This window comes from Scyliorhinus canicula, chromosome 6, assembly GCF_902713615.1.
Source record: "Scyliorhinus canicula chromosome 6, sScyCan1.1, whole genome shotgun sequence".
NCBI classification, from domain to species: domain Eukaryota; kingdom Metazoa; phylum Chordata; class Chondrichthyes; order Carcharhiniformes; family Scyliorhinidae; genus Scyliorhinus; species Scyliorhinus canicula.
Genome location: NC_052151.1, coordinates 177,122,651 through 177,142,742, shown reverse-complemented (window position 1 = coordinate 177,142,742; position 20,092 = coordinate 177,122,651). Strand labels below are relative to the sequence as shown.

The following is a 20,092-nucleotide window of genomic DNA, read 5'->3' as shown; positions in this document are numbered from 1 at the left end:
TTAGGTTATTGCCTATAAAAACATTAAATATTAAATAAATAAAAAAATTAGTTGCATTTATTTCTTATTGCTTTATCTGGAGCTTTTCCAGAGTAATTTCTAATAAAAACATTTTTCCACAGGCCAACACTTTGTGATTCACACTATACCTGAATAAACTCGGCATCAGCCATATCATACGCCATAGGCGCTTCAATTGCTGGGGCCAGCTTTAATAGTAATTAGATATTATTAGGGCAGCACGGTGGCCTAGTGGTTAGCACAACCACCTCACGGCGCTGAGGTCCCAGGTTCGATCCCGGCTCTGGGTCACTGTCCGTGTGGAGTTTGCACGTTCTCCCCGTGTCTGCGTGGGTTTCGCCCCCACAACCCAAAAATGTGCAGAGTAGGTGGATTGGCCACGCTAAATTGGAAAAAATAATTGGCTAATCTAAATTTTTAAAAAAAAAGTAATATCTCGCGGGCCAAAGATATTTCCACCGCGGGCTGGATTTGGCCCGCGGGTCTTGAGTTTGACATATATGATCTAGACTAAAGTGACGATCCTTTAAAACTGAGATGAGGAGGAATTTCTTCGACCAAAGGGTGGTGAATCCGTGGAACTCTTTGCCGCAGAAGGCTGTGGAGGTCAAATCACTGAGTGTCTTTAAGATAGATAGGTTCTTGATTAATAAGGGGTTCACGGGTGATGGGGAGAATGGGGGATGAGAAAATATCAGCCATGATTAAATGGCGGAGCAGACTCGATGGGCCGAGTGGCCCAATTCTGCTCCCATATCTTATGATTTCAAGTTAGAAAACACTTCTATACGCAAAGGGCAGTAGAGGTTTCGAACATTTGCACAAACAGCAGTTGATGCTGGTCAGTTGTTAATTTTAAATCTGTGGAGAAAGATTTTTGTAAACCAAAGATATCTTTTTAACCAAATCTGGCCTAGCTGTGTAACTTCATTGTTACGTGCGGCATGATATTACAGTGGTTAGCACTGCTGCCTCATGGCGCTAAGGACCCGAATCCAATCCCAGGTCACTGTCCATGTGGAGTTTGCACATTCTCCTCTGTTTAGAATTTATTTACAGTGCAGGAGGCCCATCAAGCCTGCACCGGCCCTTGGAAAGAGTACTAAGCCCACACCTCCACCCTATCCCCGTAACCTAGTAACCCCCCCCTAATCTTTTTGAACACTAAGGGCAATTTTGCATGGCCAATCCACCTAACCTGCACATTTGGACTGTGGGAGGTATCCGGAGCACCCGGAGAAATGCAGACATGGTGAGAAGGTGCAGACTCTGCACAGGCAGTGACCCAAGCTGGAAATCAAACCTGGGACCCTGGAGCAGTGAAGTGACTGTGCTACCATGCTGCCCGTGCGTGGGGCTCACCCCACAACCCAAAGATGTGCAGGGTTGGTGGATTGGACATGGCCAGGGTAGGGGAATTGGCCGTGCTAACTTGCGCCTTAATTGGACAAAAAAGAATTGGGTACATTAAATTTAAAAAACTTTGTTGTTACATCATTTCACTGTATTGTGACTAGTACAAATGTTTCATTTAATTTTCTGACCAAAGAATCTTTTGCTCACATTGAAGGAATTTTTTGTTGGTTTTCATTTATGTTGGCTAGTCACATATTTTTATTAACCATATTTTCATAATTTTCAACAGACAAAAAAGAAACAGAAACAAAAATATCCCAACAATATAAAAAAGAAAACAGTCCCACTTTTAACTCCTCCCCCAACAGTCAACTCACCCAACTCCCGAAAATGCATATAAACAAACTTCAAGAATTGTAGAACCCCTCATTCGCACCCCCTCAGCTCAAATCTTACCTTCTCCAGAGTTAAAAACTCCAGCAGGTCACCCTGCCATGCTGAGGCACAGAGTGGAGAGACTTACCTCCAACCCACAGGACCGCCTATAAGCGATCAGCGAGGCGAAGGCTAAAACATCTGCCCTGCCTAAAACATCAACACCCCTAAAATGGCTTATTTGAGACAAGGCTCCACATCCATGTGCAATACACCCGAGATGGTGCTGAATACCACCTTACCAGCTTCGGGCAGGACCAAAATATATGAACATTGTTTGTGGGGCCCCTTCCACATCGCTCTCAGACGTCTTGCACCCCCTCAAACAGCTGGCTCATCCTCGATTTTGAGAGAGCACAGTATCTAGCACTATTGCTTCACAGCGCCAGGGTCCCGGGTTAGATTCCCTCTTGATCACTGTCTGTGCGGAGTCTGCACATTCTCCCAGCGTCTGCTTGGGTTTACTCCAGGTGCTCCAGTTTCTTCCCACAAGTCCTGTAAAACGTGCTTGTTGGGTGAATTGGACATCGGAGTTCTCCCTCTGTGTACCTGAGCAGGCCGGAGTGTGGTGACTAGGGGATTTTCAGAGCAACTACATTGCAGTGTTAAGGCAAATCTACTTGTGACAATAATAAAGATTATTAATATCAAGCATGGGCTAGTCACGTATTCTAGCATTTTTTTTTAAAAATGTATTATTTCATGGGATGTGGGCATCACTGGCTGGACCATTTGGTATAGGACCAACCACAGTGCTGTTGGGATTTTGACTCAACAATAGTGAAGAAACAGCAACATAGTTCCAAGTCGGGATGGTGTGTAGCAGAGAGGGGACTTATAGTAGGTTAGTTCCTATTCATCTGCTGCCCTTGTCCATCTAGGTAGACATGGATTTGGTAGGTGCTGTCAAAGGAGCCTTTGCAAGTTGCAGCAGTATCAGTAATGGAGGAAATGAATGTTTGAGGTGGTGGTGCCAATCAAGCCGCCTGATTTACCCTGGATAATGTAAAGTTTCTCAAGTGTTGTTGAAACTGTGCTCATCCAGGAAAGTGGAGTGTATTCCATCACACTCTTAATCGTGTCTTGTAGTGGATAGTCTTTGGGGAGTTAGGAGGTGCTACTTGCCACAGACATTCCAAACTCTTACCTGCTCTGGTAGCCACAGTATTTAGAAGGCTGGTCCAGTTCAGTTTTCAGTAAATAGTAACTCCCAAGACGTTGATAGTGGGGGATTCAGCGATAGCAATGCTACTGACTGTCATGAGGAGATGGTTACTGCTTGGCACTTGTGTGAAATGTGTTATTGCCACTTAGCATTCAGGCTTGGACTGATTTCTCTGTTTTGCTATATATGGACACAGGCTGCTTCAGTATTTGAGGAGTCACAAATAGTGCTGAACATTATGCAATCATCATCCGCAAGCATCCCCACTTCTGACACTTTCACAAAGGAAAGAACCTTGATGAAGTAGCTGAAGATGGTTGGACCTAGGACATTACCTTCAGGAGCTCCGGCAGTGGTGTTCTGGGACTGAAATGACTGGCCTTTAACTGCAACTGTCTTCCTTAAATAGGACTCCAATCAGGGAAAAGTTTTTCCACCGACGACTATTCACATTGAATTGAACTTTGAAACAGCAGTCAACATTGATGTCAAGGACAGTAACTCTCAGCTCATCTGGGTTGAGATTATCAATAAAATACATTACATGTACTTCACATTTTCACTTGAAGATCCTCCCTTCTAACCTATGAAAGGTTATGGGACCACTGCTTTATAGGAGTTGTATAATTCAACTTCTTTTCATCATGACACAGGATATTGAATTTTGAATATTTTTGGGATGCTAATGTAACCATCACTCATTTCTTTGTGAAAAACCACATGTTTTGCTCACATCTTATCCCTCATACTTGAGATGAGTCCTATTCCTCTTTTGTCAACCTTCTACATCTTACACTTTTTTTGACATGGTAACCAAAAAATATTTTTTTTTATGAAGAGTCTGACCAGATTTAGCATAACCTATGTATTCTTGTGCAGTACTTTTATGGCCATTTAGGCAAACATTGCAACATGTTTTTCAAAATTGCTTTACATTATTTTAAACCTTGGGGGGAAAAAAGCTCAACTGCCGTTGCTCACAGATACTGTCCATGTCTGCTGGTGCTGATTCAATAGCATTCATTCTATGTTTACTTATCTGCCAGTTCTTCACCTCTGCCCAATCAAGTAATCTACGTGTAAACCGAGATGTTTTTTAAATATAAGTAAGGACTGATGGAACAGATATATTACCTTGACATTTACACAGCTGGAGGTACGGTTACACCAGCAGCAGTCACAAACCCAGTATTGTCACTTAGCAAAAATTAAAATAAAAGTGGATAAAAACACAAATACACGGAATGAAATAGAAAAATAAATCTCAACAGGATAATCTTGTAAAATGATCAAAATTAATTGTTGAGAACATCTGATTTGAGGATGCACACAAGGGATGAAACTCAGACTGCCCTTTGTATTTTAAAATGAAACTCGGCAAGGGAGAAACGCCGAAGTACATATCTTAACTGAAGGATTAAAAGGCAACACAGCGGGCAACATTGGCCATTCTCGGATCAAAACATAGAGTGAAACCCCCCCCGGACCGTGCAAGAAGCAGAAGCAGAAGCAGAAGCCGGGAGGGGGGGGGGGGGGGGGGGAAGGCCGCCCAGACCCGGGGGTGGGTGGGGACAGAGACAACGATCGAGCCGCAGCATCCCGGCGCTTGCACGACCGTTACCCGTTGCGGCTGTACCGGAGGGTCTGTCCCCCTTGCGAGGGGGAAATCAAATTTAACAGCTGCCGTCTAAACTCTCCTTTTCTTCCCCCACCCCGCGCCGCCGTCCCTTCAACCGCCGGCCACCACCATCTCTCCTCTCACCGTTCACCAGCCGCCGATCTTCACCCCCCGACTCCTGGTCCGCACCGCCGTCAAACCCACCGCCAGCACCACGCCTCCCACACGAGGCCCGATTGGCTGAGAAGATGTGGCGAATGGCGGGCAGCGATGCTCGTTGCCCGGGAAACGCGTTGCTCCGCCTCCCAGCCCGTGACATGAGGACTCAGGTTCCATTGGCCGGGTGGCTGGCCTCCGGGGCGGGGGAAAGCCGTTGTCATGGAAGCCGAGCGAGGCCGAAGCGGAGACAAAGATGGCGTCTGTTGTGGTCTGACTGACAGGAGGTGAGAAAACGGCAGGAAAATCATGGCGTGGAGTGAGACGCGGCTCAACGTGGCGGCAACCGAGTGATGGAGTAGCTACTAGTGCCGAGGTACTTAAATGTCGGCCTGCTCTGGCGAGCCAGTAATGAATGAATGAATGGATAGGGCTGGGGGACATCTGCCTCAGGCTGCTCTTCATGTATTGTAATGATGTGGAGATGCTGGCGTTGGACTGGGGTGAGTACAGTAAGAAGTCGCACAACACCAGGTTAAAGCCCAACATGTTTGTTTCAAATCACTAGCTTTCAGAGCACTGCTCTTTCCTCAGATGAATGAAGAGGTATGTTCCAGAAACATATATATAGACAAAGTCAAAGATGCCAGACAATGCTTAGAATGCGAGCATTAGCAGGTAATTAAGTCTTTACAGATCCAGAGATAGGGGTAACCCCAGGTTAAAGAGGTGTGAATTTTCTCAAGCCAGGACAGTTGGTAGGATTTCGCAAGCCCAGGTCAGATGGTGGGGGGTGAATGTAATGCGACATGAATCCCAGGTCCCAGTTGAGGTCGCACTCATGTGCGGAACTTGGCTTTAAGTTTCTCCTCGGCGATTCTGCGTTATCGCGCATCCTGAAGTCCGCCTTGGAGAATGCTTACCCGGAGACTCATCGATTGACAGTTCCAACGTGTCACAGCAAAAAACTGCACCAACCTCCTCAGAAGACAAACACAGGACACAACCGACAGAGTACCCTTTGTCGTCCAGTACTTTCCCGGAGTGGAGAAACTACGACATCTTCACAGCCTTCAACACGTCATCGATGAAGATGAACATCTTGCCAAGGTCATCCCCACACCCCCACTACTTGCCTTCAAACAACCGTGCAACCTCAAACAAACCATTGTTTGCAGCAAACTACCCAGACTTCAGAACAGCGACCACGACACCACACAACCCTTCCATGGCAATCTCTGCAAGACGTGCCAGATCATCAACATGGATACCACTATTACACCTGAGAACACCACCCACCAGGTACGCGGTACATTCTCATGCGACTCGGCCAACGTTGTCTACCTCATACTCTGCAGGAAAGGATGTCCCGAAGCGTGGTACGTTGGTGAGACCATGCAGACACTGCGACAATGAATGAACGGACATCGCGCGACAATCACCAGGCAGGAATGTTCCATTCCAGTCGGGGAACACTTCAGCAGTCAAGGGCATTCAGCGTTTGATCTCCAGGTAAGCGTTCTCCAAGGCGGCCTTCAGGACGTTAGAGAACGCAGAATCGCCGAGCAGGAACTTATTGCCAAGTTCCGCACACAAATGCGGCCTCAACCGGGACCTGGGATTCATGCTGCATTACATTCATTCCCCACCATCTGGCCTGGGCTTGCGAAATCCTACCAACTGTCTTGGCTTGAGACAATTCACACCTCTTTAACCTGGGGTTACCCCAACTCTGGATCTGTAAAGACTTAATTACCTGCAAATGCTCGCATTCTAAGCATTGTCTGGCATCTTGGAATTTGTCTATATATATATATGTTTCTGGAACATACCTCTTCATTCACCTGAGGAAGGAGCAGTGCTCCGAAAGCTAGTGTTTGAAACAAACCTGTTGGACACTAACCTGGTGTTGTAAGACTTCTTACTAGATTAACAAAGGTTATAGATCACACTCTAGAGACTTTAAACCCATCAACGTAGCTGGCAATTTAGTGCAGTATTGAGGGAACGCTACACTTTCAGGATATTTCTCCTTCAGATTTGTTAAACCAAGGCCTCCTCTACAGCTTGCCTCTTGCACACGTCCAGAGCACCAGCTCTAATAACAGGAACAATCAACCTACCAATTTACAGTTTATGAACTGAGAGTCAATAATTGGAGATGGTAAATGGAAGAAATAATACTAAATTGGAAACAATATCTGGAAAATTGACAAATAAAATCCACCACCAAAAGAAATGCAAATCAAAAAACTAAAATAAATCTCAGCACAATGTAATCCTAAAGCAGCTAATCACAGCTTTACAAAATTGACTGACAAGAGCATGGAAGTGAGTTTATGACAGGACTTCAACACTGGCATTGGTTATCTGGAGCAGTGTGTGGCAAATGTAGATTAGAGTCAGAAAATTTTACAGCACAGAAAGAGGCCCTTCAACTCATCGTGTCTGTGCCAGCCATCAAGCACTTATCCTACTAGCCTGGTGTGCTATGGTATTTCAAGTGCTTACCTAAATGCTTCTTAAAGCTGTGAGGGTTCCCACCTCTATCACCCTTTCAGGTAGTGAGCTCCAAATTCTCTCACCCTCTGGGTAAAAATGTTTTTCCTTAAATCCCATGTAGGTCTCCTATCCCTTAATAATGTAATTGATAATCTTTGTTGTCACAAGTAGGCTTACATTAGCATTGCAATGAAGTTACTGTGAAAAGCCCCTAATCGCAATATTCTGGCACCTGTTCAGGTACACTGAGGGAGAATTCCGAATGTTTAATTCACCTAACAGCAAGACTTTCGGGACTTAGCTGATACGCCCCAGTCCAGGCAACAACCTGGTGAGTCTCCTCTGCACCCTTTCTAGTTACATCCTTCCTACAGTGTGGCGACCGGAACCGCACTATCGTGGCTTCACAAGTGTTTTATACAACCATCATAACCTTACAACTCTAATATTCTATGCTTTGGCTAATAAAGGCAGGTATCCCATATGCCTTCTTAACCACTTATTTACCTGTCCTGCTGTCTTCAAGGATTTTTGGACATATACTCCAAGATCCTCTGTACTTCCTACCGTCCTGCCGTTCATTCACTTGCCTTGTTAGTTCCTCCAAAATACATCATCTCACAGTTTTCAGAATTAAATTCCATTTGCAAATGTTAACTTAATTAGCATTAATATCACACCCGTAAAGCAGCTATTTGCCTATTAACATTCCAACCATTAAAAAGTAGAGATTGCTTGGACTGATATGTGCCAAGTAACATTCATGATGGATGGGGCCATCAACAGTGCTATCAAGTGGCACTCACTCAGCAGTAAACTGCTCAGTTTGAGTTCTGCCATCTCAGCTCCTTACTCAACTCAGCTCCTAACCTCATTACAGCTTGATTCAAACATGGACAAAAGAGCTAAATGCCAGACTGTGAGGTGAGAGTGACTGCCGTTGACATCAAATGGCAAGTAATATTCATGCCACACAAGTACCAGTCAATGACCATCTCCAACAAGAGAGGATCTAACCATCACCCCATGACACTCAATGGCATCACCTTCGCTGAATGCCCCACTACCAACATCCTGGGAGTAATTATTGACCAGAAACTGAACTGGACTAACCATATGAATACTGTGGCTACCAGGGCAGGTCAAATCCTGCGGCGAATAACACCTCCTGGCTGATTTCCCAAGTCTGTCCACCAAAACCCCAATCCCCAAAGCCTGTCCACCATGTAATGCAATATCCTCCACATACCTGGATGAGTGCAGCTCCAACAATGCTCAAGAAGCTTGACACCATCCAGGACAAAGCAGCCCACTTGATTCCTTAAATATCCACTACCGATGAACGTGGAAGCCATGTATACCATCTACAAGATCCACTGCAGGAACTCACTATGTTTCCTTAAAAAAGCATCCTCGACCACTATCACCTAGAAGATAAAAGCAGCAGACACCTGGAACACCACCTCCTGAAGGTTCCTCTCCAAGTCACTCACCATCCTACCTTGGAAATATATCGCAGTTCCTTCACTGTCGCTGGGTCAAGATGCGGGAACTCTCTCCCTCGCAGCACTATGGGTGTACCTACTCCTCAGGGACTGCAGTGGTTCAAGAAGGCAGCTCACTACCACCTTCTCAAGGGCAACCAGGGATGAGTAATAAATGCTGGTGGAGCCAGCAATGCCCACATCCCATCAATTAGTTTTTAAAAGTTCACCACACAGGTGCCAGGCAATTACCATCTCCAATAAGAGAGAGCTTAACCATCTCCAATTGATATTCAATGGCATTATCATCACTAAATCCCCAAATAACAACGTCCTAGGGGTTACCATTGACCAAAAACTGGACTGGACCAGCCATATAAATACTGTGGCCACAGGAGTAGGTCAAAGACTGGGAATTTTCAATAATTAATTGCCCTCCAGACTCCCCAAAGCCGGCCCACCATCTACAAGGCACAGGTTAGGAGTATGATGAAATACTCTCCACTTGCCTGGATGAGTGCAGCTCTAACAAGACTCAAGATGTTCAACATTGTCCATCCTGGCTGCCAAAGCAGTCTGCTTGATTGGCACTCCATCCAGCACCTGAAACATTCATTCCCTCTATCACTGATGCAGAGTGACTGCAATGGGTACCATCTACAAAATGCACTGCAGCAACTCATCAAGGCTCCTTCAACAGCATCTTCCAAACCCATGGCCTCTACCACATAGAAGTGCAAGGTCAACAAATGCATAGAAACACCACCACCTGCAAGTTCCCCTTCAAGCCACACACCACCCTGACGGACTATATTACCGTTCCTTTACTGGTCGACATCCTGGAACTCCCTTCCACATGGACAGCAGCGGTTTAAAAAGGTAATTCACCATCACCTTCTTGAGGGCAATTGGGGATGGGTAATAAATGCTGACCTAGCTGGCAATACCCACATTCCATGAAAGGATAATTTTTAAAGTGAATTCCCAGAATGCACCTTTCTGAAATTCACAACCCTTGTAAATAATGTAGACGTGTCAGTGGCCCAGATAAGCGGACAATGTACTCTCATTCACATAGAATTTGCATCCTATACCTTGGAGCACTATGGCTAAAATCCTTAACAAGAAGCCTTTGATGTAGACTTTATTAAAGACCTTCTGAAATTCTAATCCACTGTCTACATTATCTACAATGTCATCAAATTATATGGTAGATTTTCAATTCTAGTGCACCGAGTACATGTCGTAAGATGTATTGGATTGAAAGTAGCAGGGCATGGCCATGCAACCTCCTGGTGTGCACCAAGAGTGCCAATGGGATTTTTTAGACACGACATGAAGCAGATTTTCCCTTCTAAATGCTATATCCTTCAACCGGATGTAGAAGTTAGGCTTATAGACATACTCGGTTTCCTGAGTCAGACTCATTGGCATTCGCAGTTAGGTGATGCCATGGTTTACTCATTATAGTTTTGCCTTTTAAATTCCAGTTGAATGGAGTAATTTCACACGTGGAGGAAGAACAACTACCAACCATTGATTTCAAAATGGCATTTGCGCCATCCAAGATCATGAATGGACCTAAAATGCAGACGAAGATGAGCACGTGGACACCCCTGAACCACCAACCCACCAATGACAAGGCAAGCAAATGTGACTTCAAATTACCAAGGAAAATTATTTTATTAATAATCACATTAAACAGGCTATATCCTAGATAAATTACTTTTTTATTGTGCTTTCTGAATTTTGGTGGATTATCATGACCAGCTGTGACAGATATGAGTTGATCAGGCAAATTATTCTCCCTCATTCACATGTGAAATATAGTCAGCAGCCAGGACTGACTGAAGTCAGGAGTCAGAGGGGAGACTATGATGGTTGATAACATTTAAATGTTACTGTTCTGGCCAAACGGAGTGCAACTGCCAAGATCCAATTGATAGGGAGGCGCTGCAATGACAGAACTCTGCCGTTTTTTTAGTAATACATTTGGAGTACCCAATTTTTTTTCCCCATTAAGGGACAATTTAGTGTGGCCAATCCACCTGCCTTGTACATCTTTGGGTTGGGGGCTGAGACCCGCACAGACACGGGGAGAACATGCAAACTCCACACGGACAGGAACAAAGTGCTGGGATCAAACCCGGGTCCTCGGCATCATGAGGCAGCAGTGCTAACCACTGCGCCACCGTGATGCCCTAGAACTCTGGTTTTACATTATTGCTATTCTATGTTTCTTTTGGGCCTTTTCAACGTGAATTTTGTTCTAAGCATAACCAGTGCATTTTACCAACTCTCTCTCATTACCATTTCTTATACATGAGGTTTGCTGTAGTTTTATATAAAGATAAAACCATAGGACTCTAGGGATTTCTTGCTATTCGAATCATAGCAAGACAATGATTGACAATGTAGACTGTATGTTCCAATGATTGGCTGATTGAATCAAACAGTATGTTCCTTCAGCTGTTGGTAATAGGCAGGTTACTGACCGAGCTTGACCAGCCTGCACTTGTAAAGCCAAAACATATATGGCAGGATTCTCCGTCAGCCAACGGAGAATCGTTTTTGAACCCAAATTCAGGAGTGCGCCAGTTGTATGCCAAATCTCCAGTGCCTGGACAGCAGTGTGAATGCGATCCACCCCACATATACAGTAAATACCATTGGCGTATCATTTGGAGTCTGTCCCAGTATTCTCAGGGGCCTCTGCTATACTCTGCCTCCACCGGCTTGAATTCCCAACGACGAGCTTCACTTGTCCTTTTAAAAATTGTGAAACGGATGGCGCAGCGGTTTGCTCTGATGTCTCATGGCCCCGAAGACACAGATTCGATCCCGGCCCGGGTCACTGTCCATGTGGAGTTTGTACATTCTCCCCGTGCCTATGTGGGTCACAACCCAAAGATGTGCAGGGTAGGTGAATTGGCCACACTAAATTGCCCCTTAATTGGTAAAGAACTGGCTATTCTAAATTTATTTTAAAAAACAAAATCATGAAATTGGCTGCGTGGCTGATGAGGGAAAGAAAGGAGGTAGGACACGGAGAGGCGTGACCATGGACTGCCACTCCTGACACTGGCTAGAAAGAAGGGTGGGGGGGGGGGGGGGGGGGGGGGGGGGGGGGGGGGGGGAAAGCCGGGCACGGACCGCCATTGCTGCAGCCTGCTAGGCAGCCACCTTGCTTCCCACCCCACTGACCACCCAACTTGGCCATTGGTTCTGCAAAGCGTCACCAGTCCACCACCCGAGCCCCACTTTCCCACCCCTGCATTGCAGCCCCATTCCCCCCCCCACAGTCCCTACCCCTGCCCCCACCTTCCGCCATACCACCACCAACCCCCGCCCCCACTGGCAGGGCATCATGCGTCCCAACCAGGCAATGCCCATAGTAGCCCCTACAAGGGGGCCGCGGAACATACCGTTGGCAAAGGCAGCGCCAGCCGATGGTACCCCTGGCAACAGAGAACGGGTGCCAGGGCCAAAGGCCCCCAAGGTGCCAAGCACCGACAGGGCCAGGGTGTGGAGACGGGTGGTTGGAGTGTTGCCCTTCTGTTTGATGAGCACTCATTTTAGGTACTTGGGGTGCAGGTAGCTCGGGATTAGGCACGCCTTCGCAAATTAAATCTTACCAGTCTGGTGAGTAGGGTTAAGGCCGATCTACAGAGGTGGGATAACCTCCCTTTACCTTTGGGTGGTCGTGTTCAATCTGATTTTTTTTCCCAATCCCTACCGGTTTTTACCGAAAGAGTCTTTTGTGGGGATGGCGAGATTGACCTTGTCCTTCATCTGGGCAGGATTCGAGAAACGGTCCTGCACAGGGACCAGCAGTCAGGGAGCTTAGCCTTGCCATGCCTAAGAGACAATTATTGGGCTGCAAATGCAGAGAACGTGTTGGAGCTGCTACAGGTTCCAGGAGGCAGTTTGGGTAAAGATGGGGTCAGGGCTGCGGGCATTGGCGACGGCCTCACTTCTGTTCTCTTCGGTGAAATATTCGGGTAACCCTGTGGTGGTCACCACACTAAAAATATGGAGACAATTTTGGCAGCACTTTAAATTGGAAGCAGCCGAAGATGATGCTGATTTTGCTGAGCACATGTTCGAACTGCCAGGCTGAATACCAGGTTTAGAGGCTGGGAGGTCAAAGGGGGTGGAAGGAAAGGGGAATTTGTTTCTGGAGGGGCCATTGGCAAGTTTAGAGGAGCTGCCTGGCAAGTTTTGGCTTTCGCAATCGGAAAACTTTAGGTATAAGTAGGTTGGGACTCTGTGATGAAGAGTTTTCCACCATTCCCGTAGTCCGCTATTGTTGCTGTTGGAGAGGGTTTTGTTGCTCGCGGGGATGGAAGAGGTGGGTACTTCTGGAATTTACAGGAGGATCTTGGCGGAGGACGCTGTATCCCTGGAAGGGATTAAGGCCAAGTGGGAGGAGGAGTTAGGGTGGAATTGGAGGAGGGGGTGTGGTGTGAAGCCCAATGAAGGGTGAACGCCCCTTTGTTGTATGCGAGACTTGCGCTTATACAGATAAAGGTGCTAAACTGGGTGCATTTAACAAGGGCTAGGATGAGTCGGCTGTTTGAGGAGGTTGGGGGGGGTTAGAGTGTTGTTGTTTTTTGGGGTTTGTTTTTCTTGTTTTATTGTTGTGTGCTTATCAAAAAATGTTTAATAAAAATAGTTTCAGAAAAAAATTAGTGCCTAGCTCCTCAAACTCTCTATGCAGAACCTCTTTCCTTGTTCTACCTATGTCGTTGGTATCAATGTGAACCACGACAACGGAATGCCCCCTCCCACTGCACGTTTCTGTCGGGAGCCAGGAGCAGATGTGCCAACCCTGGCACCAGGCAGGCAACACAGCCACCTGGACTCTAGTTCTTGGTTGATTCTCCAACAGTTCTTGATGCTCAGTGCTCAAGTAGCCACTGTTGATGCCTTCCTTTTTGTTAAGGAAGATGGCTACTTTATGGTCTGGCATATAAAATGTATTAATCCTAAACTATAAAGAAACTTGGGAGACATTGCTAGGTATTGTCACAAGAAATAGAGATTGTCCTTTATGTTCTAATATGTTCTTTTCTCCTTCCGTCAGGTCTTTGAAGAAAGAGGAGAATTACTTGGGAAATGGGTAAGAGGATCATTAATTGGCTTTAACATAAAAAGTTTTAATTTTAATCAAATTAATAGATTAAAAGTAAAATACCGTGGATGCTGGAAATCTGAAATAAAAACAGAAAATGCTTGAAAAACCTAGCAGGACTGGCAGCATCTACAGAGAAAGAAACGGAATTAACATTTCAAGACCATAAAGACTGAAGATGTCATTTGGAATCAATATGTTAACAAATTAATGGATCCCTTGGCTGCTCGTAAAATCCTTCTATTGAATAAAAGAGCACAATAGATCAGGAAATCCCGAAGCTGAATCCCATGTCATGCTGAGTTAGCTGATCTGTCAGGGAGGGGGATAGATATATGCAGCACTTTCAATATCATAAAACCTCCCAAGGAATTTCACAGTGACATTAATATAACACTGCGCCATTAAGGAGATAATAGAGAAAATGACCAAAGATTTGGCCAAAGAGGTAGCTGTAAGAAGCGTTTTTAAAAGGAGGAAAGCAAGGAAAAGAGACTGAGAGATTTATAGGAGGGAATTTCACAGCTTAGGGCCTAGGTTGCTGAAGTTGTGGTGAAGCGACTAAAATCGGGAGTGTCCAAGAGGCTGGAATTAGAGAATTGAGGATATCTCTGAGAGTTGTACGGTTAGAGGAGAATACAAAGATAGGGAGGGGCCGACCACGATGGGTTTGAAACCAAGAATGAGAATCAAGGTGTTGTTTAACCGGTTGGGGGGGGCAGTGTAGATCAGCGAGCCCAGAGGTAATGGGTGCAAGTTGAGCCACAGGCAACAGAGCTTTGGATGACCTCAACTTTACAGTGGGTAGAATATGGGAGGCCACCAGAATTGTCAAGTCTGGAGATAAGAAAGACATGGATGAGACTTGAAGCAGCAAAAGAGCTGAGGCAGGATAAAGTCAGGTGATAGAACAAGTGATCATGGTGACAATACGTTAATGTGGTTGAAAGCTCATCTCAGGGTCATATATGTTTGCAGATTGCAACTTGGTCAGCCGTAGATATCTGCCACGGAAAGGGGTGGAGTCAGTGATGAGGGAGCAGAGTTTGTGGTGGGAACCAATGAAAAATGGCTTCAAACTTCCCAATATTCAACTGGGTGGAATTTCTGCTCATCCAGTACTGGATGTCGGAAAAGCAGTCTAATCATTTGGAGACAGCGGAGAGGCCGAGACTGGTGATGGCGAGGTAAAATGTGGTGTCATCAGCATACATGTGGAAAATTATATTGTGTTCCATATGGTGTCACTGAGGGGCAGCATGAAAATGAGAAATAGGAGGGGGCCAAAGCTAGACCCTTCGGGGATGCTCAAAGTATCAATGCAGGAGCAGAAAAAGAACCCATTGATGGCAATTCTATGGCTACGATTAGATAAATAAGAATCAAACGAGGCAACTGCAGTCCCAACTAGCTGAATGGCAGTGGAGACTATTGGAAGACAATGGTGTAATTAACTATGTTAAAGGTTGCAGACAGTGGAGGATATGGAAGGATAGCTTTCCTTTAGCATAGTGACATAAAATGTAATTTGTGACTTTGATAAGAATCTTTTTGGAACTGTGGCAGAGGAGGAATCCTGTTGGAAGGATTCAGACAGAGTTCCAAGAACGATAGCATGAATTTTGGAGGTGACAACATATTCAAGGACTTTGGAGAGGAAAGGGCCGGCCATCATAGCCTTGGTTTCAAAAGTAGCAAATCAGCCAGTGGTTATGATTTTGAACAGTATCCTGCCACTCCTACTGTAAGTGTGCACATCTGGCTCTTGAATGACAAATTTAACTCAGCTCATTGTTAGATGATAGAGTAGAATCATAGAAAGCTTACAGCATAGAAAGAGGCCACTTGGCCCATTGTGTCTGTGCCGGACAACAAAAGAGCCACCCAGCCTCATCCCACTTTCCGGTATTTGATTCACAGCCCTGCAGATTATGGCACTTGAAATACATATCCAGACACCTTTTTAAATTAGCTGATGTTTATGCCTCTACCACCCTTTCAGGTAGTGAGTTTTTCAGACCCTACAAACCTCTGTATGGAAAGAGTTTTCCTCATTGCCCCTCCAATCCTTCTAACCATCACTTTAAATCTATACCCAGGAGCCACTGACCTCTCTGCTAAAGTAAATAGAAAGTTATGCTACAGTTGTATAGAACCTTGGTAAGGCCGCACTTGGAATATTGCGCACAATTCTAGTCGCCACACTACCAGAAGGATGTGGAGGCTTTGGAGAGATTTACGAGGATGTTGCCTGGTCTGGAGGATATTAGCTATGCAGAGAGGCTGAATAGGCTCGGACTGTTTTCATTAGAATGAAAGAGGTCTACAGGATTATGAGGGGCATAGACAGAGTGGATGGGCAGGCACTCCCAGGGAGGAGGGACCAATCACCAGGGGGCATTGGTTTAAGGTCCGTGGGGCAAAGTTTAGAGGATATGTGCAAGGCAGGTTTGTTTTTTTTACGCAGAGGGTGGTGAGTGCCTGGATTACGTTGCCAGGGGAGGTTGTGGAAGCAAATATATTAACGGCATTCAAAAGGGATCTTGATGAATACATGGATAGGATGGGTACAGAGGGATATGGCACATGGAAGTGCTGAGGGTTTTGACCAAGGTTGGTATCATGACTGGTACAGATTTGGAGGGCTGAAGGGCCTGTTCCTGTGCTGTACTGTTCTTTGTTCTTCCCATCCACTCTATCTAGACCCCTCACAATTTTATGCATTTCAATCTAATCACCCCATCAACCTCCTATGTTCCAAAGAAAACAACCCCAGCTTATCCAATCTTTCCTCATAGTTGAAATTATCCAGTCCTGGCAACATCTTTCTAAATCCTGCCTGTACCCTCTCTCGTGCAATTAGATCTTTTCTGTAATAAGCTCCCCAGAACTGCACACAACACTGAAGCTTTAGCCTAACTAATGTTTTATATAAAAGCAAATTACTGTGGATGCTGGAACCTGAAACAAAAACAGAAAATACTGGACAAAATCACAACAGGTCTGACAGCATCTGTGGAGAGAGAAGGGAGCTAACGTTTCGTGTCTGGATGCCTCGAGTCACCCAGACTCGAAATGTTAGCTCTCTTATCCCTCAACAGATGCTGTCAGACCTGCTGAGATTTTCCAATATTTTCTGTTTTTGTAAAAATGTTTTATAACATTCCAGCAGAACCGCCATGTTCTTATAGTCTATGCCTCGGCTAAAAAAAAATGAAAGGATTCTGTATGCCTTGTTAACCATATGCCTTCTTAACCTGTTAACACTCATTCTGAAGTCTCATCGAGAAGAGCTGCCATTTAGATGATATGCCACACACAGCGTGTCAGTGGAAATCAAAGGAGGTGTAAGATTGGTTGCTGTCTCACTATCAGCCATTTTACACAAACACACAAAGTCAAAATCTATTCCCAAGAGTCATACCACAACTTGAAGACAGCAAAGAACCCGCAGACTCTGGCTAACTATGCAATACTATATGGGATTGACCAGTGATATTATAAAAGTAGTACTTCTGTGTGTTGCCATACTTAAGGTGTTTCCCATGTCATGTTTCAACAGCACACTTGGCCAAAGATAACTGTTAATTTTTTTTGAATCAAAAATTGCTTGATAGGAAAATTTATTACAGCTAAATGGAAATTAGTTTGAACTGATTGATATGCACTATAAATGTGTCAATTCTGATTTATGAATTGTACTTCTATCAGATAAAATTTTGTTAGAAAGGTCATGCTTACCCAACAAATGAACTCCTTTTTACCAGAGTAACTCCACCAGTTTTTACATGAATGACTTCAGCTTTCTCAAACTCCTAGCTTTAAAAAAAGCATGTTTATTAAGAGTTTACATTTAAACAAACAAAGCAGCAAAACCAAAGGATTATACAGCAGAGCAAGCAAAAAATACGCTCAGCATACATGAATATAGAGGGGAACAACAGTATAACTAACTTGATAAAATCATTAGACATATCTTGATGCCTCTATAACCCCACCGGGGAACAATGGAGATGAAGACATGGAGAAACAGGATAAAATGGAGAAACAGGATAAGGCCATGAAGACATGGTAAAATTGTGCACATTTTCCCACGCAGCGATTACTCGCAATTGCCACGAGAGTTCAGGATAAAGTTTTCACGCCATGTTTGGTGTGCACCAATATACATTTCTCTCAACTCCAGTAGCACCAGAGGTCTAATGAAACACCACAACCTCCTCACCTCAGATACCAGACCCATCTGCACCCACGCACGAACTAATCACAGATTCTTTATGCCCACCCCGAAGAAAAGAGGAAACAGACAACCAAAATACTCAAGAACCCAGTTCTAAAGTGGTGTTACATATCACACGACACAACATAACCCCAGTACAACATAACCCCAATCTCAGGCCCAGTACAGCACCAACATCACACCATACATTCATAAAGAGAGGACATTCATACAGAGAGAACCAGCAGCGACATGAATGGTTAATGATCAGTGCCTTCAACACCTTCCAAGAAAAACGAAAAGGAAAGAAAACTAGAACTACTAAGAGTGGATCATAGGATAACAAAGGATCAGGACCCCACCATATGTCCGTATTCCCCCGGCGCACACCCAAAACTCATTAATGAAAAGAACAAGCTGCCCATTCAAACAAGAACACGTGCCAACCATTAACGGAGGCAACAGGATATCAACCAAAGTACAGGACGCGGCTCAACCCCAGACCCAATGCACAGAAGAAGCAAAACCAAGACTCTCAGGATGTCCCCAATAAGTGCCTTCGAGAAGGGATATCCCACGCTCCAGAGAGCAACAGGATACTAACCACAGCACCGGAACTGTCTAGCAGGAATTGGTAACCCCAGGACCTCCAGCACATTCCAAAACCTACACCCTAGCCCAGTGCTTTTCAAATATTTTTCTCTGGGGACACATTTTTACACTGGCCGACCTTCACGACCCATGCCGGCCGAACACCTTGGCCCACCATTTTTACTTACCTTTAATGCAACCGGTGAGCCTGCTTGGTCCTCACGATATCACTTGCTTTGTCATTCAATGTTACATTTATGTATGTGTTCATCAGAATTCTTGGGGCTCACAACAGCACTGCTTTATCCTGCAGTGGGCTCTCCTGAGAAGCTCTCTAGCAGATTCAGTTGTGAGATCTTGGCATGTTTGTGTCTCTAGCCCTCTCCTTATTCCAAAATGATCCTCTTCAGTTCTTCACACAGTTGCTTACTTGCTGACAGATACAAAGTGGAGGAATCTCTCCTCAGTAATTTTGTGCCCAGGGCACGTGACGTCAGTGCATCTGCTCTATGTGTGACCTGCTTTACGCCGCCACTTCTGGTGGGACGATCCCATCATTTTTTTTTTTTAATCTGCTCCGGGTCTCTGCGCTGCTGCATCTGGCTGAGGCGGCCACATGTGCGGGACGGCCGGCATTCTGAAAGCCAGTCACGCCAGTATTTTAAAAAGCTGGTCGCAGCCATTGAGCACCTTTCTGCAATCAGCAACCCTGCGGCCTATCGCTCCGCGACCCTCCCGTAGCCTTCCCGCGACCCACCTTTGGCTTGTGACCCTGAGTTTAAATGACTGCCTAGCCGACCCTGCACCTCACAAACTACTCCCAGGACAGTGCCCCCCCCCCCCCCCCCCCCCCTCCATTTACACAAAAAAAATTACACCAGGAGACACCATCACCAGAAAGAAGAAGAATCTTCCAGACACCCAATAATTGAGTGCGCTGGGAACAGAGGGGCTGAATTCCTCCTCCCGCAGTACAATAAGGGGATCCTTCCAAAGGCAGCCAGACCAGAATTTATAACAGCACACTGCTCACCCAGGGAAAAGAGAAAAAGAAGAAAACCCCGAAGAGAAGAACACCTGAGCTGACCGAGGAATATTAGCCACCACCCTGCACTGCACGCCATCACAAGGATATTAAGGGAAACAACAGCACAGCCTCACCAGAGTCACAAACACTGCATCCACATGGAAAACCCAACCACAACAAGGAAGACACTCAGGAAACCACCATATAAGACCACTTGGAGGTTGGCACCCAACTCCCCATTAAACTTACCCGCACATTAGGAAGGATTCCAACAATGTAGAGACATGGCAAACAGTCGCTCTTCAACAAATCAGTCAAAAATTGACCAAACCCACATTGATGTGCGAAAAAAAAAACTGCAACGTCATGGGAAAAAAATCAGAA

At 45.3% G+C, this 20,092-nt stretch overlaps 2 protein-coding genes across 8 annotated transcripts in view; one reads left to right on the top strand and one right to left on the bottom strand.

Moving 5' to 3' along the window:
* Positions 1 to 4,900, bottom strand: part of fzd3a (frizzled class receptor 3a) — a 139,044-nt gene extending 134,144 nt beyond the window's left edge. The window contains exon 1 of one of the 2 annotated variants that reach the window (XM_038800487.1): positions 4,740 to 4,900. The gene's annotated coding sequence lies outside the window, so the exon portion shown is untranslated. The remainder of the gene's footprint in view (positions 1 to 4,739) is intronic. The other variant, XM_038800485.1, reaches the window with a different exon arrangement.
* Positions 4,901 to 4,941: 41 nt separating this feature from the next.
* Positions 4,942 to 20,092, top strand: part of fbxo16 (F-box protein 16) — an 80,320-nt gene continuing 65,169 nt past the window's right edge. Inside the window, exons 1-4 of one of the 6 annotated variants that reach the window (XM_038800492.1) lie at positions 4,944 to 5,127; positions 7,494 to 7,584; positions 10,228 to 10,380; positions 13,824 to 13,859. In XM_038800492.1, coding sequence (XP_038656420.1) covers positions 10,285 to 10,380; positions 13,824 to 13,859 — 132 coding nt within the window. In that variant the 5' untranslated portion in view covers positions 4,944 to 5,127; positions 7,494 to 7,584; positions 10,228 to 10,284. The other 5 variants (XM_038800493.1, XM_038800494.1, XM_038800491.1 and 2 more) reach the window with 5 other exon arrangements.